At 42.0% G+C, this 27,436-nt stretch overlaps 1 protein-coding gene across 1 annotated transcript in view; it reads right to left on the bottom strand.

Moving 5' to 3' along the window:
• The window catches only part of mboat1 (membrane bound O-acyltransferase domain containing 1), a 39,194-nt gene that overhangs the window by 9,516 nt on the left and 2,242 nt on the right, over positions 1 to 27,436 (bottom strand). Inside the window, exons 2-12 of the mRNA XM_084089987.1 lie at positions 19,991 to 20,136; positions 19,559 to 19,636; positions 13,986 to 14,081; positions 12,916 to 12,971; positions 12,735 to 12,789; positions 11,909 to 12,089; positions 11,205 to 11,397; positions 10,625 to 10,728; positions 10,450 to 10,514; positions 5,514 to 5,646; positions 5,163 to 5,314 (exon numbers count right to left, since the gene is read on the bottom strand). Coding sequence (XP_083946113.1) covers positions 5,163 to 5,314; positions 5,514 to 5,646; positions 10,450 to 10,514; positions 10,625 to 10,728; positions 11,205 to 11,397; positions 11,909 to 12,089; positions 12,735 to 12,789; positions 12,916 to 12,971; positions 13,986 to 14,081; positions 19,559 to 19,636; positions 19,991 to 20,136 — 1,259 coding nt within the window. The remainder of the gene's footprint in view (positions 1 to 5,162; positions 5,315 to 5,513; positions 5,647 to 10,449; positions 10,515 to 10,624; positions 10,729 to 11,204; positions 11,398 to 11,908; positions 12,090 to 12,734; positions 12,790 to 12,915; positions 12,972 to 13,985; positions 14,082 to 19,558; positions 19,637 to 19,990; positions 20,137 to 27,436) is intronic.

Genomic DNA, 27,436 nt, shown 5'->3' with positions numbered 1-27,436 from the left:
TCTCATCTGACCACATGACTTTCTCCCATGATCTTCTGGATCATCCAAATGGTCATTGGCAAACTTAAGACGGGCCTTGACATGTGCTGGTTTAAGCAGGGGAACCTTCCGTGCCATGCATGATTTCAAACCATGACGTCTTAGTGTATTACCAACAGTAACCTTGGAAACGGTGGTCCCAGCTCTTTTCAGGTCATTGAGCAGCTCCTCCCGTGTAGTTCTGGGCTGATTTCTCACCTTTCTTAGGATCATTGAGACCCCACGAGGTGAGATCTTGCATGGAGCCCCAGTCCGAGGGAGATTGACAGTCATGTTTAGCTTCTTCCATTTTCTAATGATTGCTCCAACAGTGGACCTTTTTTCACCAAGCTGCTTGGCAATTTCCCCGTAGCCCTTTCCAGCCTTGTGGAGGTGTACAATTTTGTCTCTAGTGTCTTTGGACAGCTCTTTGGTCTTGGTCATGTTAGTAGTTGGATTCTTACTGATTGTATGGAGTGGACAGGTGTCTTTATGCAGCTAACGACCTCAAACAGGTGCATCTAATTTAGGATAATAAATGGAGTGGAGGTGGACATTTTAAAGGCAGACTAACAGGTCTTTGAGGGTCAGAATTCTAGCTGATAGACAGGTGTTCAAATACTTATTTGCAGCTGTATCATACAAATAAATAGTTAAAAAATCATATATTGTGATTTATGGATTTTTTTTTTTAGATTATGTCTCTCACAGTGGACATGCACCTACGATGACAATTTCAGACTCCTCCATGATTTCCAAGTGGGAGAACGTGCAAAATAGCAGGGTGTTCAAATACTTATTTTCCTCACTGTATACTGTATTTGGTAATTACAGTGGAGTACTGTAAATGCTGTTTACTGTACTAGTGCTGTAAAAATACAGTATGTGGCTGGAAACCCAGCTGCCAGTATTTTACTGTAAATTTACAGTGAAAAGTTTTACAGTGTAGAGCCTTCCAGCCCCTCCCGCTGGCTCATTCAGACTGTCAGACTCAGCTATGCGATTCAGTTCGCCAGGTGTACCCCAGAGTCCTATTTACCTCTGTGACAGGCAAAGATGCCCCTGTCCTGCGAGCGGAGATTGCAGTCCTATTGGAGAAGGACACAATAGAGCCTGTCCCTCTTGCCGAGATGAGGTCGGGGTTTACAGCCCTTTCTTCATAGTACCCAAGAAAGGCGGTGGGTTATGCCCGATCTTGGATCTGCGAGTCTTGATTCGGGCCCTGCACAAGCTTCTGTTCAAGATGTTAACGCAGAAGTGCATTCTCACATGCGTTCGCCCTCAAGATTGGTTAGCAGCAATCACCCTGAAGGACGCAGACCGTTTCTTTGGTTTGCTTTCGAGGGTCAGGTATACCAGGACAAGGTTCTCCCCTTTGGGCTGTCCCTGTCTCCCAGCATCTTTACCAAAGTTGTGGAGGCTGCCCCGTTAAGGGAAGTAGGCATCAGTATTCTCAACTATCTCGACGACTGGCTCATTCTAGCTCAGTATCGAGATTTGTTGTGTGAACACAGAAACCTGGTGCTCAGGCACCTCAGCCATCTGGGGCTTTGGGTTAACTGGGAGAAGAGCAAACTCTCCCCTGTGCCAATATGACGGCACATCTTATGAACGAGCATGCACAGTGTCAAACTGGAATCCAGCCCAAGCAAACAGATCATCAAAGACACCAAAAAGACCAAAAGACACAAGATCCACAAAAAATAATATATTAAGGGTGGAATGAAAAATAAATAAATTAAGGAGACATGGCTTCAGGGTGCCCCAAGGCCAAAATAATAAACAAAATAGACTTATAAATAATACATGAATAAATAACCTAATCGGGGAAAACAAAAATGACCAAGAAACTTCCCTGTCTCCCTATAAATAAACAAAGCACAAAAGAAGTCAAAATACATGGCTGGACACCCCTACGCTCCTATAACATAAGTAAGTGTCTGATTAATTCATTACAAACAAAAGCATAACGCTGTTACACAAGCATGATCAAAGAATCAGTTTGGGATCTGTCCACAGGAGGAGGAATCCAGATCTCTCCACGACACAAGGCCAACGCCAGAATGAGCTCGCCATCTTCGGACAGCGATGCCTTTTTACTGTGGCGCATCAGCAGGTCAAATCAATCACGTTTCTCCGCTCCGTCATAACCAATCCCTGCACACACATATAGTTTATTGCAGTGCTGCTCGCCATGCACCGGTTTCGGCCGCTGCTCCGGGGCAAGCTTGTGTTGGTCAAGATGCATAACTCTGTGATGGTTGCATACATCAACAACCAAGGCAGCGTGAGCTCCCGTCGCATGTCACAACTTGCCCGCCATCTCCTCCCCTGGATTCAGCAGCGCCTCAGGTCGGTGGAGACTTCAATTTGGGGAAGCCCAGGAAGACCTGTTTGCTTCCCAGGAATCCTCCTACTGACAGCTCTTTTACTCCCTGAGGCTCCCCTCTGCACGGATGCGCTGGCACACAGCTGGCCCCGGGGCCTACACAAGTATGCATTTCCCCCAGTGAGCCTGCATGAACAGATATTGTGCAAGGTCAGGGAGGACGAGGAGCAGGCCTTGATGGTTGCACCTAACTGGTTCTCAGACGCGATTCCCCTGAAGAGAAACCTTTTTTTAGAGGGATGGGGCACCATATGGCACCCACATCCGGATGCAAGGAAAGCCTTTGGAGCTTTCCGCTCTGTGCTTTCCTTTTAGCAAGTTATAACCAAGTTACAGTGGATAGCAGGTCCCTCGGAAAGTACGACCTGGTCATCAGGTTTCTGAGAGGCGCCAGGAGGCTAAACCCTCCCAGGCCACACCTCATCCCCTCCTGGGATCTCTCTGTAGTCCTTCCGGAACTGCAGAGAGCTCCCTTTGAGCAACTTTGCTGTAAACCCTTTGTTCAGCTCATTGTTTAGCTGAAGTTAGTTAAGAGTTTGTTCAGTTAGGTTCAATAACTGTAAAGATCAAATTTGAAATTAGTTCAATTCAGCTAAAGCAGTTCTACAGAAAACAGGTATGTAAAACACGCTAATATACTCGCTAATTTAAACAAAGCATTTTCATTTATCATTTATTAAAAAAAAAATATTATAAAATGCACAATTATTCAAAAGACATTATTGCATGCCACACTTTTATTGATTTCAGATTTACCCACCCCTAAAACTTGCATTAAAAAAAATCAAGCATAGCATTAGTTCTGGCATGTCACATCAGTCAAGTTTGCAAGTTTCCACATCTACCTATAGGAATATAAGCCGATCACAGCATCCCAATATAAGGTCCGTTCAGTATTATCAGCAGCTTTATCGTGTTACTCAGGAGCTAATTACCCTCCTCCATCCCCAGCTCCTCCTCTCATCCAGTGAGGACTTGACCTTCCGATATTCCTCTTCAAATTTTTCTTGAATTATGTTGTATGTTATATTATTGAACATTACAGTTTTTCTCGATTGCTTAAATACTATAACCAGGCTTTTGAACTAAAATTTCAAAACCATAACGCCATTTATCAAAAAGCACACCCATTTACCTAAACTTTAAACACTTCTGACACATGAGTCAGATTTGTTGAACTGTCACTGCAAAACTCTACACACAATCCCTTCATTTCTCAATGCCTACACCATGTTGTCATGTATAAAGCACTAGCATTCAATATTGTTCACTCAAGTCAGCACAGCTTCAGCTCAGTTAGCACACAATTACCCAAGTGGAAACACTAAGAGTCAAAATTGATCACACACCAATCAGAACCTTCAATAGATAGATAAAAGGGCCAGAGTCAGTTCAGTGGGTTTTGGAACAATGGATCCAGAAAGAAATGAAGGAAGAGGTTGTGGACACTGGAGTGGAGGAGGAGGAGGAGGAGGAAGAGGAAGAGGAGGAAGAAGAGGAGGAGGAAGATGAGGAGGAGGAGGAGGAAGAGAAGGAGGAGGAGGAAGAGGAGGAGGAGGAAGAGGAAGAAGAGGAGGAGGGGGAAGGGCAAGGCCAAAGAGACAAGCAGTGCCACTCTAGTTGCCCATGTCTTTGTCCATGGTATGACTGAGGGAGTCTGGGCAACAAGTACAGCCAAACTTGAGTCGCTTCACCCTCGCCTCGATCATAAGAACCTTCCAGGAGAAGAACAGGTACAGTAGATGTGCTTCAGACTGCTCTCTACTGTAACTGTTGAGTATGCAACACATACACGTACTGTAGCTGTTGCACTATACTACTGTAATAAAAAGAAATGCATCAAATGCAATAACAAGGATGTGTTACAGTTACAGTAATCAGCACTTCTCTTTTTCTAGGACACAGAGATGATGAAATGGGAGAAGCCTGCCTAGATATTTCAGTTGATGCGTGCCAGCGGTGGATCAGACATGCAAGAGGATTCCCCCCCGCTGGCTAGGGCCAATATAGCCTGTGATGTGGACGAGATCCTCTGGCCTGACCCAGACCAAAGGTGGGATGCTGGGGCAGAGTATTTATTTGTTTGTTTGGTGTATTGTTCTGTACAGTACATTAAGGAATACAATTTTTTGCCAATGTATCCATTGGTTGTGTATTTTGTGTTCATCATGTGAAAAGGTTTGTGAGGCGGGGAACCACAAGCAACATAACTTACCAGTTTTGGAAATGTTGTTTTGAATTTATTGCACCAGTGTGTAAGACTGTGTTGTAGTGTGTGTGTTTGTGAGGGCTTGTGTGTGTGTCTGAGGGCAAAGTTTGGTTTTTCAGCAAGAGTGAATGGTTTTGAGTGTAGAGCATCATTTTGACCTGAACATAGGATGTTTGGGGAACTGGGTGAGACGTTATGGATTTGTGTTTACTGTTTTGAGAATACGAGGCATAGTTTGAAGAAATGTGTTTAAGCAATCGAGAAAAACTGTAATTATATCTGCAATACCTTTATGTTGGTTCTCTTCTGTTTACCCTAAGTGGGGTTATTGCTGCTCTCCCTGCTCTTATCCATGCAAGCCCAGAACAGAACCATACCGCCAATCCAAACTGTATGCTAATCGTCAATCATCTGTGACGACAGTGGTCCTGACAGAACTCATTTTAAATGTTGGCTAGATAACACCTTCCCTTCTTCATGGGCAGTTCTTGATCAGAACAAGCTGCAATGTGGACTACACAAATTGCATAACTGAGACTTGTATACCTGTAATACTGCATGGTGGGTTTGATGGCCAGCAGAAGGAAAGGCATCACAGTGTAGCAGATGGTCATCTGAGTGGCAGCCCAGGTCACAACATCATAGCAGACCTTGAGCTGGCGAGAAGACAAGAAATACTCCCGGAAGTTTCTGCGCACCTGGTTACATCAAACCCAAACACAAGGCAATAGTGAGTGAGTGGCAGGTGTGGCTGAGAATGATGAGCAATAAAGGGATTTATATAAATGTGTGGAGAAATGGAAAATTACACTGACTAAACTTTAACTGACAAAGCTAAAAAAAAAACTTGCAGACAAAGTGTGTGTGTGTGTGTGTGTGTGTGAGAGAGAGACTCACAGTGCGAGCTGCTAAGGTGATGGGTATAGCGGTGATGAATGTAAAGTAGTATCCGGGGTAAACTCCATGCCAGATCGCTGACAGCACGAATGTGAGAGGCATGCGGTAAAACGGAGCTCGATCATGACATACACTGGAGCATAACAGATGAAAGCATGTGAGACATGGCACTGAACTGACATATGTTAATACACATACATGAGATCATTAAAAAATACCCATATGGGCCATTCTACAGAACTGGTTCAAAGTCAGAGTTGGAAACGTCTTGAATTGTTTTTGTCTTTTCCCACAAATTTTCTAAGTGTGCAAATTGTTTAATATCTAAAGTACACATTTCTAGTAATTGTGCAGTTAATTATCATATTGTATTTTCAGAATGTTTTGGAATATTTTTCCTCTTCCCAAATTTGTCACTAATGAAACACAAAAATAAATAATTTAATAATAAGGCTTATATTGACCTATTAGTATTTTGTTTACATCTACCTTATAAATATATTTTTTGCTATTTAAAAAAAAAACGTTTTCACAGTGTGGCGGGGGAGGCGTGGTTCAGCGAGGTCTGCGACGAGAGAGAGAGTGGAGAGACGAGCGGCGGTAAGTAGGTCAAGTGCAAAATGACTTACACCTATGTCTCGTTGCAGTAATTGGAGTGGGGAGACCGTATAAAAGCCAGACTGTAACCAGCGATCGAAGAGAGAGGGCTGAGGACTCGTGGGATCGTGGAAAGAGGACTCTGAATGAGGAAGACAAATGCTGTCGAGTATTTTGAACTGTGGAATGAGATTTATGTTTGATGCGCATGTGGCGCGATTGTGATCTGAGTTTATTTAATAAATTACCCACAAGCCTCAGCCAGCCGATCCCGGTCTCCTTCCTTCTCACACACACAAACAAGGGAAAATACTACACTGGTGCCGAAACCCAGGAGGAAGGAGAACGCCGCCGCCAAGATGCAAACTCCGTCAGGAACATCGGGAACGCCATTTGCGGACTCGCGGGTCTACATCAGGAAAACAATCAAGCCCTGCTGGACTTGCGGGCGGATCAGGAATGTCGGTTTCAAGCCATGATGTAAGCCCAGCAGGAGGACCGCGAGCTGTTCCGGAGCTTGCTGGACCGGGAGGTTCGGATGGAGTCGGCTTCCCCCAGCTCCATCCCAGCCGCTCACATGTCTATTACGAAGATGGGTGTCTCTGACGATCCCAAGGCCTTCTTGGGCCATCGACCAGCTGGCCGGTACGGCTAATTCCACTGCTGTCGGGGGAAGCCCAGAAGGCTGCTCAACAACTGCCCGTCCAGAACCTCCTGGTGTACGCCGATCTGAAACGAGCCATTCTCCAGAGTGTCGGCCTCAACCCAGAACAACATCGTCAACGCTTCCGTTCACTGGAATTGGCGGAAGCAGGCCGACCCTTTGTCTTGGCCCAGCAGCTCTGGGACTCGTGCCGCAAATGGCTGTTGGCCGGAGGAAGCGACGCCGAAGCCATCATCGACAAGGTGGTACTGGAACAGTTCGTGTCTCGACTACCGAAGAGGACTGCCCAGTGGGTCCAGTGCCACCGGCCGGCGTCGCATCCAACTGGTGGAGGATCAACTGGCGGCGTGCTCCAGGGGTCGGCGAACCCCTTCCATCCATATCTCTCTCTCTTTCTCCCCCTGTCTCTCTCTCTTCCCATTCCCCTAAACCCGTTCCTTTTCCCAGGACCCGGTTTAATGGACCACCGAGGGCACCTCCCTGCTGGAAGGCTGGAGCCGAGGTTCCAGCCGGGTCGCGAGGATCCGTCAGGGGAGGGAAGCATTGACGAGCTGCTTGATCGGTTAGGTACGGCTCGTTTTTATCCGACACTGGACTTAACGAAAGGATATTGGCAGATCCCCTTATCTCCCATGTCCAAAGAAAAAACAGCCTTCACCACGCCGTTTGGATTACACCAATTTGTGACACTTCCTTTCGGGTTGTTCGGGGCCCCGGCCACGTTTCAGCGTCTCATGGACAGAGTTCTGCGGCCCCATACTGCATATGCCGCTGCGTACTTGGATGATATCATCATCTACAGTAATGACTGGCAGCAGCATATGGAGCATTTGAGGGCCGTCCTCGGGGGGCTGAGACAGGCGGGGCTAACAGCCAACCCAAAGAAGTGTGCAGTTAGGCGGGTGGAGGTAAGGTATGTGGGCTTACACTTGGGTCATGGGCAGGTGCGTCCCCAAATTGACAAGACAGCAGCAATTGCAACCTGTCCCAGACCTAAGACCAAAAAGGAGGTGAGGCAGTTCCTGGGGCTGGCGGGATATTACAGAAGGTTTATTCCTGGCTATTCGGACCTCACCAGCCCGCTGACTGACCTCACTAAAAAGGAGGTACCAGATACGGTCCAGTGGACGGAGCAGTGCCAACAGGCTTTTACCCAGGTTAAGAGGGCCTCACCTCCACACCACGCAAGGCACACACTGGCTACCAGCTGCACAGCTGCTCTTTGCTGACATCTTCTTGTCCCATCCAAACAAGGTGATATCCACAGCCGGTGGATCAGGCTGGTCTGCTGCTTTCCAAAGCAGCACCTGTAGGTGGGCACGTCTTCCATGAAGGCGCATATTGCACTCTGTAGGAGGCAGTGTCTTCAGTGCTGGCACTTTTGCGATTTCGGTAAATTTCATACCAGGCTGCATCCCGGTACAGAGCCGGGAAAGAATTGTACAGAGCCAGAAAGAAAGCCCTCGTTGCTTTTGTGATCTGTAAATCTGTGGCTTCTGCCTCTCCAACACAGTGGAAAAGCTAACCAGGTACGACTCTCATGGCCTTGAGTGCAGATACCTTCCCCTTCCCGACAGGATATGAGGTGGTATCACATCCCGAAAGAGCATGCATGGCCAGAGTGGAACCACATTGGTCACCCAGATTCTCTGCAGTTGCATTTATGCTGAGAATAGTGCCATTCCATTTTTCCATCTGTAGGTTAGTAGTGTTACCAGCCTTCCAACACCAATAAACCATAAGCACAAAGACATCTGTGTCATCACTGAGAATGTGAACAGTTGAAGCCCCATGTCTGACAGCATCTAACATGTAAGATATAAGTGATATATCGGCCTCATCATAAGTGTCAATGCTGTCAGCTTTACTGACCATCACGATCTTACTTCCTTCATTGAAAGTGCACAGGAGTTTGTTTGTTGTGCTTGTCTTTCAAGACTTTGTCTCGACTTGGTAGAGGTGTAGTCAATGAGAGCTTGTACCCTGTGGAGCTCTCTCCTGCTCTTCTATGTCTCTCATGGTCCTTGGCAGACACCTGCAAACATCTGTCAAAGATGACAAAAGTTTGGGTGTCGTAACAATTAAGCCGACGTCCCATGCTGGCTGCAAGATCGGCCACTGTCCCAGACGATGGCCAAACCACGTGATAACTGAGCTGGGATGCATCCACAATGACAACATCTGCTGGAAGGGGATTGCAGACTGGAATTCCGAGCTGCTGGACAAGCACTGACTTATTGCCCTTTCGGAGGCATCCATTGTCATCAATGATAGACAAGGAGACTGGGCTAAGCTCATATTTGAAGACAGAAGAGAGCTCCATTGTTCTCTGGCCTCCCATCACCAACAGTCGAGCAAATAATGACTCAAGGTCACAAACAACCTTCCCACTGACCTTCATTCCTTTTTCTGGAACTTCTTAGTCACTACCTTGTTAGAGATGGGTGCATGAAATGCCTCCGGAAGTGATGAAGAAAACTTTTCACACATAGCCTGGCCAATCTTTAGCGCATCTTGCACATTCACTTTTTCATCAGCCACCTGTCCATTTATGATGTGGTAGAGCAAAGTGCTCTCTGTCATGAGTGGATTTGTGTTTTCCCACAGCATCCTCACAATTTTAGAGCTGTCCTCAGCATCCAACTCCCGTCGTGCTTCACACTCCTCTTTGTGTCTGTTGGACACAGTCTTCTCTGATGCTACTGTATCACTGTACATGTCATCCAATGACTGAGAGAGATGTGAACATATGCCAAATGATTGGATCCAAACTGCAACCTGCTCAGGGTTGGTTGAAATACCCTTCATGCCCCCTGCTCCCTTCCCTTGCCCGATGTACTGTATGTCTGCGCCCCAAACTCACTGCAGGTGCACCATCTGAATGGCGTCACACATGACTTCCGGCCAGAAGGTCATCTTTTGCAATGGAAGGAAGGTGCTACATTTCACGTAAATGCCAAGTGATCCATCTAGCATAGTGGTGATGACCAGCAGCAAAAGGATAGGGTAGCATCTCTTCAAGGCAGTGTTGTTGCAGCAGCCAGTCACCCTCCCTCTCTGCTTGCCAGAATCTATGTGCTATTTAGGTTGGAGTGAAAAGCAATCCACCCATAATCGGCCTGTTGGGTGCTGTCTTGCCTTTTCCAGGAATTCCAGTATGGGCTAGGGTATACCTAACCTTACTGGTATTTCCAGTAAACATGATGTCACAACTGAAACTTCATGTTTCAGTAGTGACTGTTTCAGTAGTGACAATTTTAGACACTTAAGAGCCTAGTTCAAAGATGATAATAAAAAAAAAAAAAGAATATATATTTTTTTTACATAAAGTTTCAAAAATATATATATATATATTATTTTTTTATTCACTCTTTAAAAGAAATCAAAAAAGTTATTTAAAAAACAATGGAAAAAACTAAAAAAAAACTAAAAACATTTCAATAACATTTTCACAACTTTAGGGGTTAGGGATCGGGACAGCCCCCCTCCCAATTGAAAGTACCCAATAAATGAGGATTCTATGTATATTAAGCTTACTTATATTTTAAATATTATTGTGGGATTCAATAGATAATACAAGGATCTTTGTAAACATCTAAAATTTGAATTCTTAAATGCTGATGCAATAGCAACAGATCAGTTGACTAATATATAAATATAACATTTAAAACTAACCGTTTTAGCCAAAGAGCAGTCTGTATATTCCAGTTGTCGATAAATGATTTAAAACTTGTTGCTGTCTGCAAACAGAGAAAAGATTTGTTCTATAATTGAGAGATCCACAGCCCTTCTGTGGCATTATACAAGGCAGTAGTGAATGCACTGTTAGCATGTCCTGCAGTGAACAAACCTCAATCTCCCAGATGTGAACGTTGGAGACGAGGTCCCAGCACACTTCTCCTCTCGCGTTCACACCACTGACTCCAAACCCCGCCGCATTGTGGACCGCATCCGCTGGAAGAGGAAAAAATAACATTTAAATGATTATCCTTAATAGCATACAGTTATGCTGAACACTATAACTCACAATATCTCTACCTAGCTTAATATGTGTACACAATCTGTTTGAACAGCTGATGCCTTGGGTTTGGACTGAACTATCATTTGTTTGTCCGACCAATGACAGAAAACAAGGGAAAACCTTTTTTCCGTCATTAGTTTTGTAATTCCATTTTGTGATGCTAGTGATGCAGAAATTACAGGCTTCATCTTTATTACATGATATTTTTATTTAAAATGATGTGACATTGAGCTCTATGACTATAGGACCCCTGGTATCAGCCATTTGGCTGTATATTCTGGAACAGACCCATGTTTTTCTGCCAACAATACATGACAAGAAATAACAGTACGTTCTTAAAGGTCGACTCATAACACGTTCTGCTCTCTGCCAATCACACGGTCTCAGGTTTCTGTTCGCGTCTGCTTACCGAGGGTCCATGCGAAGTAGAACTTGGGTCTGGCAGCCTGGATGGAAATTAACGCGTAGGCCAATCTGGTCACGAAAGAGGCGTCGCTGACGAACTGCGGGTCCACGTTGTACGTTATGGGGAACGCTTTGGTGATGATGAAGAACCAGAGCAGACAGCAGATGCACACGAGAAGCTTTTTAATCACAGTCCTCTGTAGAAGAACAGCAGGAATTCATCTCAGAAGACAGAATAACACTCAAGAAGTTTCCTGGGAAATGTGCAAGACAACCTGGCAATGTTTAATCGCCTTAAAACTTTCTAAGCATTGATTATTTGATCCTCAAAACATTATTACACCACATAAACATGCCACAAATTAAACAAAGCACACATGTAAATGGATATTTCACCTAGCAATGAATATTCTGTCATCTTATACTCGCGCTCATGTCCTTCTAAACCCATTCGACTTTCTTGCTTCATTGGAATACAAAAGGAGTTTATCAGAATGCAAAGGCTGCTCATTTCCATACAGTGAGGCATGGGCAATGAGTTTCATTGTTGGGTGAAGTTTTCCTTTACATGTTCACTGCCCTGAGCACACACACACGAGCCTAATTCATGCTGTTCTAATGAACTGATCACTCTTATTCTGTGTGTTCGTCTGAGTCCTGTGTGAATAGCTGTATTTCTGAAGCAATATTTGTATGAATCTGTCTCACCACAGGCGACGGCTCAGGCACTTTCTCCCAGTCGATCTGCTGTGAACTGCTGTCTCTGACTCTTTTCACACGCTGGCCCTTGATGAACTCAATGTAGTCTTTATAGAGACTGCAAGGGCCCACCAAGATACTCAGGAAATTTATATTGTAGCTCAGATACTCCAACAGAGACGGGCGTGAGCTGTAGATGGAGAAAACATGCGGTCAGTGGAGAAGAACATGACTTATCTCAACAACAGGAATGTTCCCTGAAAAATCTTTTGTTTTTACACTGACTGATCACTGTTTTGGTCACAAACATGATCTGATTCTGTGGGGTGAAGCTGTTATTCCCAAAACAAATGCAAGTAGGATGACCTTGGTTCATATTTACCTTTCTGTCTTTATTTCCTGTTTATTATTATTATTATTTTAAACCATTGTGCAAGCTGATATTGAATTTACATTTCAAGTTTAATTTGTTAATGAAGTTTCAATTTAGGTTACTGAAGGGTTACAGTGGCTTGCAAAAGTATTCATCCCTTAATTTTTTTCCATTTGATCGCGTCGAAATAGGTTGTAATCACTGTCAGACATGAATCAACCAAGTCCTGAGTTATGAGTCTGAATGTGATTTTTCTTTTTTTCCCTTTTTAATAAATTTGTAAACTTATCACAAATAGTTTTTGCGGTGTCATTATGGGGAATGGAGTGTAGACTGATGACTTTCGCAAGGCACTGTCTTTGTGTCCGGGACTTTCCGCTATTTCTGCCATGAGTAACCACCAAATATTTGTAGATTTTTCCCAGTAAGATGTAGTTACTGCTGAGGATGAAAAAGTCATACTGTACTGCCAGACGTCTCTGATCGTCTTTAAGTTCCTCTTGCTTTCGACTCATCCCTGAAACATGAAGGAAGACATGAGTCATGTTTTCTGAAATTATCAAGTGAATTATTTTCTAAGATGTCAGTGACATGACAGTTTATAGCAACAAATTCACAAAAGATTGCACCAATGATTCCTCACCATCATGCACCTGAAAGGCAAGAGTCGTGACCTTCTGTGTTATTATCATCAAAGGCCTGAAAACAAGAGGAGACAAAGTAAATAATACTAATGAAGAAAGACCCCACATTTATTATGAAGAGAAACAGTGTTTATATAGGTCTACATGGGCAGAGTAGTTAGTTTTCTTCAGTTAGCGTACAGGCTCATGTATAGTGTTCACAGCGAGGCTCACGGATCCACACTACAGTCAGCAGTTACACAGAGAAAGACTGAAAGTAGTGATGATTTGCAGTGATTCAGATGTTGATTCAGTAACCGCTCTGACTGATTCAGTTCTTTGAGTGAAGGAATACAGTAACGTGAGTGAAAATAAACCATTAAAAACTGAGTTCAGGGACTTCTTTTACATGAATCGGGTTTTTCTCCACAGACACAAGACAACTCAACATGCACAGTCACAGTTGTTTTCTGTCCCCAACAACGTCAAAATCAAACCTGTAGCCTTGTGTGTACTAGCAGGTGTTAGTGTGCAGTGAGTGGAGAGACGTCTGTTTATCTCTAGAGGAAACTATTACAGCCAACTAGACTTCTGTGTAATCCAGCGTGTTAGAAGTTAAAAAGAAATAATATTGCTAAGTGTAGATACTTCAACCTCTAAACGTGACACTGGTCTTTGTGTGTGTGTCAGCTGACCTTAGCTGTGCGATTTTACTCAGAGGAAAGAGTAGTCTGTAACGTTTTTAGCGATACTGGTCAATAAAACAAATACGCAAAATAGCGATTCAACAGCACTGACAGCCAGACAGCATGTTATCTCTCCTCTTGTTTATCCAAGGGTGTGTACAAAACCTCAGCAAAGGAAAACTGACTAAACTGGTATGTAAGAAACTGAGTCGAGCCTCAGGGAGTGGCACATCACAGAAATCAGAGCGTTTGGCATCTGGTGTGAAACCGGCGTGTGTTTTCGGCGCTCATGTTAACAGGTGAGAGCATTCAAACTGCAGAAAGTCTGTGAATGTCCATATTTGCTGCTACTCATCTGCTACTGATCAAAATAACACAAACAAATATAGTAAAAATGTCCTTACCCTGAGAAATCTGTGGACAGGATCCCATAGTCGAATATGAAGACTCTGCTCACTTGACACAGTGTGAGGTATCCGAGCGAGGCAATCAGAGTATATCTGTAATGAGAACACTTCAGTGCTAAAGTCTTGAACAACTCTTGTTGTTCAGTGTGTGAGCATGCTGAACTTATTGATTCACACAGACTGGTAAAGGATCAACTGAATTTACAAGATTAGTATTGTACAGTTGTGACCACTGATTTATTATTCATGTACTTAATTTTACACAATTTTAATGTCATAATTAGGGACGTCTCGAGCCGATCTCAGGACCGATTAAGCATTTCTTTGGTAAAGAAGAAAACTACAAATTTATATATATGCGTATATATATATATATACACTCACCTAAAGGATTATTAGGAACACCTGTTCAATTTCTCATTAATGCAATTATCTAATCAACCAATCACATGGCAGTTGCTTCAATGCATTTAGGGGTGTGGTCCTGATCAAGACAATCTCCTGAACTCCAAACTGAATGTCAGAATGGGAAAGAAAGGTGATTTAAGCAATTTTGAGCGTGGCATGGTTGTTGGTGCCAGACGGGCCGGTCTGAGTATTTCACAATCTGCTCAGTTACTGGGATTTTCACGCACAACCATTTCTAGGGTTTACAAAGAATGGTGTGAAAAGGAAAAAACATCCAGTATGCGGCAGTCCTGTGGGCGAAAATGCCTTGTTGATGCTAGAGGTCAGAGGAGAATGGGCCGACTGATTCAAGCTGATAGAAGAGCAACTTTGACTGAAATAACCACTCGTTACAACTGAGGTATGCAGCAAAGCATTTGTGAAGCCACAACACGCACAACCTTGAGGCGGATGGCTACAACAGCAGAAGACCCCACCGGGTACCACTCATCTCCACTACAAATAGGAAAAAGAGGCTACAATTTGCACAAGCTCACCAAAATTGGACAGTTGAAGACTGGAAAAATGTTGCCTGGTCTGATGAGTCTCGATTTCTGTTGAGACATTCAGATGGTAGAGTCAGAATTTGGCGTAAACAGAATGAGAACATGGGTCCATCATGCCTTGTTACCACTGTGCAGGCTGGTGGTGGTGGTGTAATGGTGTGGGGGATGTTTTCTTGGCACACTTTAGACCCCTTAGTGCCAATTGGGCATGGTTTAAATGCCACGGACTACCTGAGCATTGTTTCTGACCATGTCCATCCCTTTATGACCACCATGTACCCATCCTCTGATGGCTACTTCCAGCAGGATAATGCACCATGTCACAAAGCTCGAATCATTTCAAATTGGTTTCTTGAACATGACAATGAGTTCACTGTACTAAAATGGCCCCCACAGTCACCAGATCTCAACCCAATAGAGCATCTTTGGGATGTGGTGGAACGGGAGCTTCGTGCCCTGGATGTGCATCCCACAAATCTCCATCAACTGCAAGATGCTATCCTATCAATATGGGCCAACATTTCTAAAGAATGCTTTCAGCACCTTGTTGAATCAATGCCACGTAGAATTAAGGCAGTTCTGAAGGCGAAAGGGGGTCAAACACAGTATTAGTATGGTGTTCCTAATAATCCTTTAGGTGAGTGTATACACACACACACACTGTACATATATATTGGAATTAGTAGTATAGCCTTTGACTGCTTCTCCTCTTATTTGACAGGGAGGCAACAATTTGCTGTAATCCAGAAGCACAAATCTTCCACCAAATCTATCAGCTCTGGTGTACCTCAAGGTTCTGTCTTGGGCCCTCTTCTTTTCACAGTTTACATGTTACTAATTGGACAAATTATTATAGTTTATTCTAGTTTAGAAAGACAAGTATTTTTTACACTACATATTGTATGAACAAATAAAATAAACGTGTAAAATAAAAAAGCATTTTTATTATTGTATGTTTAAATGTAATTCCAGTTCATAAAAATATTTTAATAGTTAATATAATTATTTAAAATTTGACCAGTGGGTTGAAACAAGACCAAGTGAAAGTATAAGTAAGATGTGTGTTGAGACAAATCTGTGGTTTCTGTAATGATGAGAAATCTGTAGTTTTGCAAGATCCAAACAAACAACAAACAAACAACAAATAACAAAAAAATACAATACCATAATTATGTTGGACAAGCATTGGCGAAGACTGTGGCGCCCCACAATATACATGACAACAGAAACTGTCCAGCATGTGAAGTCAGAACATCTTCTGTTGCTAAAGTCCGAAAAAAATATATTTTTCTTTTGCTGTCAATTTTTGAGCACTTTGAATATGTGCTTATATCAGCTTCTGCGATATTTAAAAACAAACTATATAATATTTTAAATTACCACGCCTCCTCCAAAGCCACGCCTCCTCCAAAGCCACTCCTATGCAAAAGCCATGCCCCCTCCCAAGCCACTCCTCCTCCAAAGCCACTCCTCCTCCAAAGCCACGCCTCCTCCAAAGCCACGCCTCCTCCAAAGCCATGCCCCCTCCCAAGCCACTCCTCCTCCAAAGCACTCCTCCTCCAAAACCACACCTCCTCCAAAGCCACGCCTCCTCCAAAGCCACGCCTCCTCCAAAGCCACTCCTCCTCCAAAGCCATGCCCCCTCCCAAGCCACTCCTCCTCCAAAGCCACGTATCCAGTATCGTGGACTCGTGGCTCTCACTTGTTTCATACAAACGCAGATGCTGCCATTGCGACTATTGTTTTGTACACTGTTGGAATTTAAGATACAGACTGGTACGATTTTAAAACAGTTTAATCTGAAATCAATATCTCTGATCTTCATAATTGTTTATGTGTTGAAATGCTGTGTAATAAGTGTTATGACTGTACACCGTATCTCTGAAATGTCCGTCTAGTTTGATCTCGCCGCTGAAACTGCTCTCTCAGAAGCTCTGCGTTTAAAGAGCTAATAACATATTCAGACTCAGATCAATATTTCGTGTCTAATTATTTTGAAAGTGGGATAATGTACATCCAGCCGGTTGTTATCTCAGAATAAACCACTTCAAGTGTGTGTGTGTGTGATCTCAGAATAAACCCCTTCAGGCTGATGAAGACCTGGGGCCTCATTTATAAACGTTGCGTACGCACAAAAAGAAGGCGTACGCCGCTCTCTACGCAATAATTGGTATTTATAAAAAGCAAACTTGACGGAAAATTTGCGGTCCTTCACGCAATCTCTAACCCAGGCGTACGCACAAACACGGGTGAAATGAGAAATGGCGACACCATCGGCAGATGGAAGAAACACGTGAGAGTGTGTGAAAGTGTGTGAAAGTGTGTGAAACTGTAGACCGTTGTGTAAAAGAAAGGGCACTACTGCCTCTCATAAATAACATGAAGACTTCACAAAGCAAGTCTTACAATTAACAGCCTACACGAACACCCGTTTGATCGATCTGCAGTGTGAAACAAACAAAACCAAATGAAGATTACAACAGAAATGCAAATTAACACATATTTGCAAAAAGAAAAGTGAAATATGTTCAGCAATAATATTGGCATGTTATGCAATTCATCCTCATAACACATATGTAGCTTGTCAGATGCAATCAAATGGATGGTAATAAAATGTCCGACCATTTCTTCTTTATTTCGGCCACGGTCCGAGGTTGTGAGGCTGCAGCATTAACGGCGTCTGCAACCTTTTGCCACTCAAGTGCCTTTTTGGCATCAGTAATGCCCACTCTGTGCCCTCCAAACAACAGTTTGCTCCTCTTTTCCACCTCGCCAACGATAATTTCTACTTCACATTGAGTGAAGTTACATTTCTTGGTTTTCCTCTCTGTGTTTTGCCATGATTTCGCAATCGATGAATATTAACTTGTGGGCGTTTCACTGACTATTTATGGGCAACTATGGGCGTGACATGAAGCCGCAAAAGCTGCGCTACATTTAGAGTTGACTGTGATTATTAAGGGAAACTGCGTAGGATGTGCGTGCGCACGGTTTTATAAATCCGAATATTTCTGTGCGTACACACGTCCTATGTTTCATCCATACGCCACTTCTGACGCAAATACTACGTAAAGTTTTATGAATGAGGCCCCAGATCCTGATCACCCTGTCGAGTTTATTCTGAGATAACGGCCAGCTGGATGAACACTATAGACCACTTCACTTATTGATTGCTATCAGGATGTGAAGAGACTTTCAAACAGCATAACAGAAAATGTTTCTGGAACAATTCAACTACCCTGCCTTTAAGTAAGAACAAGTGTAAACACTTAAAAGGATACAATATTTAAAATGATTAATTTATACTAAAGAAAGTAAATTAAAACAATCATTTCCAGTATGTGGTTTCAGTTTTCGGCCAGGATTACAGTTTTCCTCAGTTGCTTTGGTGCATTTCTCAGATCAGAAATGAAATTCTCAAAACTACTTGTTCAAGCTCCACATCATCTAGTCTCTTGTGCACATCATAAAAGCAGTTTCTCATTCTTTTGGACAAGTTGCGATTGCTTTGGTACGTTCATGCAAATGCTTATGTACAATAGTCTGCGGTTTCCTACATTATCAGTTGCTAATGCCATGTTGCTCAAAATGTATTAAATAGTTCTCTATAGTCTTACCCCTCAAAACATCCAGTCTTAGATCATCGTATAAGTTATCAAATGCAAAATGGTTGATCTAGTTTTCATAAACTGTCAAGCATATTTTCTACACATTTCCATTAGACTTTTTGTAAATGTACCATGAATTAGATGTAGATGAGAATCTGTGGCCCGTCAGGAGGTGTGGACAGACTGCACTGCAATTCCTCATTCAGAACTGTTGTGTTTTCACCTTTGTGCCCCTATTTCTTTTTCTTTTCTATATCGCAATAATATTGTAAGGTTTTTTTTTTTTTTTTTTTTTTGTCAGCCCACTAGTAAAAGTGTAACTGTGAATCCTATCCAGTCTCTTTCAATCAATAACTCATGTACAGTAGTGTGTACATTTGTACTTTTGAAATGGATATATGGCATACAGAAGAAGCACAGCTTTGCACACTTCAGTACAGTGACTGTCATCCAAACTGTTGCCATAGTTTACATCAGGTGATACTAACAGAGTGCAGTGTTTTACTGACCACATGACTAAGCATCTTGACTATCTTGTTTGTGAACATTGACACATAGGGCCCTAATTTAACGATCTGAAACACAAGTATCAAGCGCGAAACGCAAGTAACTTTGTGGGCAGATCCCGACGCAAATCTAAAATGTGTTGGTCTGAAGTAGCTTCATTACTCACAGGTGTGGTTTGGGCATAACGGGATGCAAAATAAGAATGATACATGCGTCGCTGTACAAAGTCAATTGCGCTGGGAGTGAGATAGAGCCCCAGGGCTTTTCATTCTGATGGCACTGATATGGTCATTGACATAAATACTTACTTTTGAGAGATTAACTAAAGAGTAAGCATCAGGCTTTTGCAGGTAATCCAATGTGTGGTGCTGTTTGTACGAATTGTTTTGAGAATGCACATACTTCTCTGCAAACATTAAGGATGATTAGAGAAATGCACCAAAGTGACTGAGACAAACTGTGATAAAGCAGTTCTGAGGCAGAAAGCGTATTTGCTGCTCACCTGTGAAGATTGTGGACACTGGCTGTGATCATTATACCATAACAAGCCAAGACCAGGAGGAAGACAAGCACCGCATACCTGTCACAGTGAGAACATGCCATCACAGGACACATCAGCTCACTTACACAAGTACATGACAGACAGACGGATAGATAGATAGATGGATGGATGGATGGATGGATGGATGGATGGATGGATGGATGGATGGATAGATAGATAGATAGATAGATAGATAGATAGATAGATAGATAGATAGATAGATAGATAGATAGATAGATAGATAGATAGATAGATAGATAGATGATGGATAGATAAATATTTTGTAAGGGTTTTACATTTAATAATGAAGTGAGTGTGCAAACAAGGTAAAGTGTGAAAATACCACGCATCAGTCATGTAATAAAACGCTAGTTTCCCACAGAAAAGTCTTACCAGCCGAAGCAGAAGATGAGGAGCGCAGCGCCGAACACGACAGCGACCGCATGCCGGACCTCAGCGGAGACTCGCCGCGGGCCGAGAGCGAGCCGGAACCAGAACGCGACCGCTAGCCCAAACACCTGGCAGGCGATGAAGTTCACCTGAAGAAGTGAGAAACAGCTCAAAATGGCTCATATGTCTCTGTTTTCTTCACCCTTACGGCCTATTCGTCATAAGCACAGTCTCTCTTCACTGCTTCAGTGCCTTGCCAAAGTTTTCACACCTCTTCATTTTTCTTTTACATTAAGGTATGTTGCAAGCCTTATGCTATTCCTAATTCCTTTTTTCCCCACATCAATCTACACTCCACACCCTATAATGTCGAAGCAAAAAACAAATAAAGTTGTTTTGTGACAACTTTATTTATTCAAATATTAAAATACTTATTGTCTGTAATTTTACTTCATCACCTGCAGCTCAACCTGGCAAAGACTGAGCTTCTCGTCCTCTGCCGATCCGTCTCTACAGGACGACTTCACTATCCAGCTAGATTCAGCATCAATCACCCCATCAAGGCCGGTCAGAAATCTTGGAGTAACGTTTGATGACCAGCTGACCTTCACAGATCACATTTCAAAGACAGCTCGATCATGCAGGTTTGCACTGCACAACATCAGGAAGATCAGGCCTTTCCTTACTGAGCATGCAACACAACTTCTCGTCCAGGCCCTGGTCATCTCTAGGCTTGACTACTGCAATGCTCTTCTGGCTGGACTTCCATCATGTGCAACTAAACCTCTACAAATGATTCAGAACGCTGCAGCTCGTCTTGTCTTCAACGAGCCCAAGAGGGCCCACGTCACTCCTCTGTTCATCTCTCTGCACTGGCTACCTCTCACTGCTCGCATCAAGTTCAAGGCATTGACGCTCGCTTACAGATCTGTCACAGGCTCAGCTCCCTCCTACTTTCACTCACTCCTACGAGTCTACATCCCTACCAGAAGCCTACGATCGGTCAACGAGCGACGTCTCGTGGTCCCATCACAGAGAGCCACAAAATCACTTTCCAGAACATTCTCATTCACAGTTCCATGCTGGAGGAACGCTCTCCCCACCCTCATCCGGAACGCAGAATCCCTGACAACATTCAGAAGACAGCTGAAAACCCTTCTCTTCCATGAGCATTTAACCTAAAAAAAATAAATAAAAAATCTTTCCTTTTCCTTTAATCTTCGCTTATCAGGCTTACTCTGAACAATGCCTGAACTTCGTATTTTGAGCACTTCTTGCGTTGTTTTTAGCGTTGCGTTAGTGTTTAGTCCTAAATTATAAGTCGCTTTGGACAAAAGCATAAATGACTAAATTAGAGCCCGACCGATAAAGGATTAAGGCCGATACCGATACAAATATTTGGTGATTTAAAAATCCGATATTCCGATATATCGGCCGATATATATATTTTTTTTAAATCCAGAAACGTGTAACAAAACATGAACAGATTTTCCCTAACATTAGTTATTTGTAGTTATTTAAGAGTCCTCAGCCTTACTAAAATAATATAATGCAGTTTAAAAATAATTTTTTTTTTTTTAAATTAACTTTATTGTCACAACAGAATATATTAAAGTTCTGATAAATATAATGTATATTAAAAATACAAACTTAAGATATGAAACTTAAAGTCCTTTGAACCAAAAAAAAATCAACTATTATTATTAATATTGACAGTAATAATAAAAAAAAATCAATGATGATGATATTATTATTATCATCATCATTTGTTTTATTATTAAACAAGACAAAGGTCACTCCTAATTCTATCCATCTATTCCATCAAGCTACAACAAACCATTTTCAATCATCATTTGCTGCCTGCCTTCTAATATCTACTACTTAGTGATGCACTAAATACATTATGTGAGGTAATTAACACATGGTTACTGAGTTGATCGTTCCCTGGGATGCGTTTTCATGAAAATCGAATGTAAAGAGTTTTATCTCTAAAAACAGATTAACGTTAGCTTATAACGCTAGTATATAAGAGTAAGTAAAAGTAAATCGCTAGTTAATACCACTAGCAAGGCTCAAAATAGCCTCACACTAACACGGTAACATAATGAGGGTCCCTACATGCAAACCGAAGCATTGAGAACTTTGTAAGTGTACAGACAGTTTAATAAGAAGATACTTTATAAAGACAGTACATTACGCGTTTACAGGCATCATCTAGGAAAACAGTCTCGACTAATCGAGTCACGAACGCCGTGCTACGTTAGATTTCACAAACGTAATTCCTATCGACCAGCTCACTTAGCACGGCGTTCGTGACTATTTTTACACTTGGATTTCACACACGTGTAAAAGAAAAGCTAACTTTTATGCACAGGCTAGCTGCTATGTTTGATACTTTTTCTCTATGTCTAAATGTTCACTCCTCGCGTGCCTAACTTACGTTTTACAATGCAGGGACTGGAACTACAGATATGCTAGTTATAAATACAGTAATCATTACTTTATTTAGGCAGAATAAGTTTGTTGTGATTTCCAAGCTCATTGATGTTAGCAGTCTTCCTTGTAGAGTGCGCTCTGGTGGACAAACTATGCAGCGCCAACACTCATAACATGGTTGCAGGGTGTTTCGTCCGCTTTTATTATTATTTTTAAATATTCATTTATCGCCCGTTATAAATGCCAATACCGATAGTTTGGAAAATGCCTGGAAAATGGCTCTAGACTAAATGTAAATGTGAATGTAAATGTCTGTGAACTAGATCATCGAAACGTCATGAAACACTGATGCTCCTCAAACTCGTCTCCACACCGGCGTGATGATCTTCAACCAGATGAACTGGATAATATTCTGAATGTTCTGATCCAATCTGACCTCTGACCTGTAATGCTGCCTGAATCATAATCACACACTGTTGGTTCGTTGGCCAGAGGAGAACTGAGCGACTGAGTCTGGTTTCCAGGAACGTCAAAAGTGTTATGTCGAGTGGATATAAAAGCGAGTCCCGCGGATATAAAAGGAATATGGACATTTCATTCTAACGTTACCGAACTACACGCAGAATTACTACTCACAGGTCAGTTTATTAGACAAATTAAACTTGTGAGGTAACGCAGCGCTGTTTCACTTGGTCTAGCATTACACTATCACACTAAACTGCATTTGAATGTGTTGAAATGTATGTGTTAGTCTGTCTGTATGAGACTAGCAGTAACGTTAAGCTAGATCAACATTAGAATAACATACAGATCATATTCTAACATTTTATCATTGTTGAACTATATAACATTGATTAGTTTTATGTAAATGTGCTCACCTGTTTAATAAAGTACATGTAGGAGCGGTCGAAGTCTCGGACGTGGAGCTCTCGTTTATATACTGTCCATGGGAGCTCTCGGCATCTCGAGAACACCGCGCTGATATTGATTCTCGTTTTAGTTCTCCTTTTTTATCCAAAGTCTGCTTGCCATGGTCCATAATGTTTGAACGAAACAACAACAGCGTGCAGATAGACATTGCGAACTACAGTGGTCCACGTCTGTCGTCTTGGTTACTATCAGAGGGCTCTGGTTCATAACTCTGGTTGCCATGGCAGCACGAGCGGAAACCAGAGACAACGTGGATATGACGACATTGACGGCAACAAAGCGGAAATAAAGAAACGGGACGTGTCTTCGAATTAAATTACAAATTTCTCCTGGTTTGAAAGTTGTTGGAAACAGTCGGTATAATGTAAGTACACCACTATAAAAAATATATAACAGATATAGTGATTTTTGCTATTTTTAAAGCAAAAAAGTTACATATTGTGCCTTTAAAGAATATGAACACTTTTGAAAGGCACAATAAAGTATCGTTTCCGGACAGCTGTAATACACGCCTGCATACGTTCACGCTTGATGTCAACAGACTTCTAAGAAGACTTCATTTGTGTTCATCTGACGAAAGACAGTCAGACACATCTGGAATGACATGAGGGTGAGTAATTGATGATGGAGTATCTGGAATACCTCTGTCTCTGGTTACCCTATGCAAAAACACTGCCTGAACCAGCCTAACCAGTACTAACCAGCAGTGCCTGAACTAATGGACCGGCACTGGAAGCCACAGAGGCAGACCGTGAGGTGGATACTGCACTCCATTAAGGGTAGGGAAGACACTAGTAAGCTGTCTCATGAACCGAAGCTCTCTGACTCTTCCATTCAGACACGAGTGCCCCAAACTTAGTGCTTCAGGCACTTAGGGATTGAGCTATTAGTTAAATACAACGAAATAGAAATAGAAATAGAAATAGAAATAGGGTTGGTCGGCCAGGGATGCATTAGGAACGATCCTGAGAAACATAAAACTGTGACCCAAATTGGATTGGACCAGTAAATGGACATTCTGGAGTATACTTTGCAGTTTCATCACGCAGGAGCCAAGCTGTGTTGTTTTTACGCACACTAATAGGGGGAACTGAAGCCATATTGGGCAGGCAGTGAATCGGTGTGCTAAACCCCTGAGAGAGAGAGAGAGAGAGAGATAGATAGGAGAGAGAGAGAGAGAGAGAGAGAGGAGAGAGAGAGAGAGAGAGAAAATATCCCTTTAAAGGAATATCCCTTAATATCCCACCGCTGCCATCACCAGATAGGGGGTATTATAATTCTATAATTCTAAACTGTTTTAATATATTTTAAATACTTTTTTATTCTCAACTTTTGTTATTTTGATTTCTTGTGCATGCCATTTTTAATTCCTTTGCATCTGTTGTAATTATTTTGATTATTTTAATTCCTTCTATGTAAAGCATTTTGAATTACCATTGTGTGTGAAATGTGCTATATATTTTTTTTATTTTGTATTTTTTTTATTGGACCTTTATTTAACCAGGAAAATCTCTCTGAGATTAAAAATCTCTTTCACAGGAGAGTCCTGGCCAAGAATGGACAGCAGTTGCAATCACAACTTACAGATTGAAACAACAAATGTACAATTAAAACACTTAAAAACAATTGCAAATCAATGAGTCTTCTTCGAGTGACCAAATAATAGATTTAAAATGTTCCACAGGCACAGAGTTTGTAATTTCAATTTCGTTTGGAGTAAATTCCATTCAAATGGAGCTGCGTACATAAAAGCCCTTTTTCCCAGTTCAGTTCTCACAAATAGAACAGAGAGAGTAAAACAATTATCAGACCGGAGTGAATATAACACTTTTCTTTTGAATTAGACAACCTAGATACAAAGGCAACAACCCCAGAATAGTTTTATAAATGATTAGGTAATAATGAATTTTCCTTCTAATAGACAAAGATGGCCAGGCTACTCTATTATACAATATACAATGATGAGTTAAAGGTTTACAATCTGATATAAATCTAAAAGCGCTGTGATAAACAGCATCCAAAGAAGAAATAAAACCCAAGCTTTATTTTAATTTTTTTCTTTAAATTAGTTATGTGAGACCCAAATGATAATTTACCATCGATAATGATGCCAAGATATTTATATTCTTTTACTAACTCAATCACATTACCTCGCAAAGTCTGGAGAGGAATAAAAATGTCTACCACCTTTTTCGAGCTTGAGAATAACATGATTTTAGTTTTATCTACATTCAGAACAACTTTTAGTGTATGAAGCCGAGACTGAATAACATCTAAAGCCGCTTGAAGCTTGAGCAAGGCTTGCTGTTTCGAAGGTGCACCACAATACAAGACAGTATCATCTGTGTAAAAGTGAAAATTAACATCTTGAATATCATAATCAATACTGTTTATGTAGATAGTGAATAAAAGAGGCCCCAACACGGATCCTTGAGGAACACCTTTAACAATCTCCAATAGTCCTGAATTTTTACCCTCAGCCTGAACACATTGAGTTCTATTACTTAAATAATTTTTAAACCAGAAAATAACACGATTTGATAAGCCAACACTCCTTAATCTATGCAGCAATATCTCATGATCCACTGTGTCGAAAGGCTTTGCTAAATCAATAAAAAGGGAAGCACAGTAATCACCTTTATCAACTGATCCCACGATGTCATTTAAAACTTTCAAAACGGCTGTTGTGGTACTGTTTTTTTTTCCGAAACTCAGATTGATTACTAGATAGAACTTTGTGTACGTTCAAATAAATAAACTTGCCTTGCCAATAGCTGAACCAGCTTAACCAATACTAACCAATAGTGCTGAACCAGCACTAACCAATAGTGCTGAACCAGCTTAACCAATACTAACCAATGCTGAACCAGCTTAACCAATACTAACCAATAGTGCTGAACCAGCACTAACTAATACTAACCAATAGTGCTGAACCAGCACTAACTAATACTAACCAATAGTGCTGAACCAGCACTAACCAATACTAACCAATAGTGCTGAACCAGCTTAACCAATAGTGCTGAACCAGCTTAACCAATACTAACCAATAGTGCTGAACCAGCACTAACCAATACTAACCAATAGTGCTGAACCAGATTAACCAATACTAACCAATAGTGCTGAACCAGCACTAGCCAATACTAACCAATAGTGCTGAACCAGCACTAACTAATACTAACCAATAGTGCTGAACCAGCACTAACCAATACTAACCAATAGTGCTGAACCAGCTTAACCAATAGTGCTGAACCAGCTTAACCAATACTAACCAATAGTGCTGAACCAGCACTAGCCAATACTAACCAATAGTGCTGAACCAGCTTAACCAATAGTGCTGAACCAGCTTAACCAATACTAACCAATAGTGCTGAACCAGCTTAACCAATACTAACCAATAGTGCTGAACCAGCACTAACCAATACTAACCACTAGTGCTGAACCAGCTTAACCAATAGTGCTGAACCAGCTTAACCAATACTAACCAATAGTGCTGAACCAGCACTAACCAATACTAACCAGTAGTGCTGAACCAGCTTAACCAATACTAACAAATAGTGCTGAACCAGCTTAACCAATACTAACCAATAGTGCTGAACCAGCACTAACCAACCCCACAGAAGCTGTCCGCGAATCGCTCGTCCAAGAGGAGAAATGTGCTTCTCCTGCCAGATCTCGATCACGAAAGTCACATTTATGCTTATTTTTAACAAAAAAAAACCCTTCTGGTATACATTTAAAGGTGCAGTTGGTAACTTTTGTAAAAATGTATTTTTTACATATTTGTTAAAACTGTCATTATGTCCTGACAGTAGAATATGAGACAGATAATCTGTGAAAAAATCACCTCCCAGTGGTCCTATTGCCATTTGCAGAAATACACCGCTCCCGGTAAGAAACAACCAATCAGAGCCAGGAGGAGTGTCTTAGCAGTGTCAATCAAGCTCGTGTACGCGCTGATCACCCCCCTCTCTCGCACAGCGCGTACTGTCGTTCAAAATCAAGATTGCCGGTGTGCCGAGCAGCTGTGCTAATGGCGGACAAACAACCAAAACTGCCAATTTCTCGAGTGGCACCAGCTCATAC

Source organism: Abramis brama (assembly GCF_963993115.1).
Source record: "Abramis brama genome assembly, chromosome: 17".
Classification (NCBI taxonomy): Eukaryota; Metazoa; Chordata; class Actinopteri; order Cypriniformes; family Leuciscidae; genus Abramis; species Abramis brama.
Note: the sequence above shows the minus strand (reverse complement) of the source record. Positions and strands in the feature narration are given on the sequence as shown.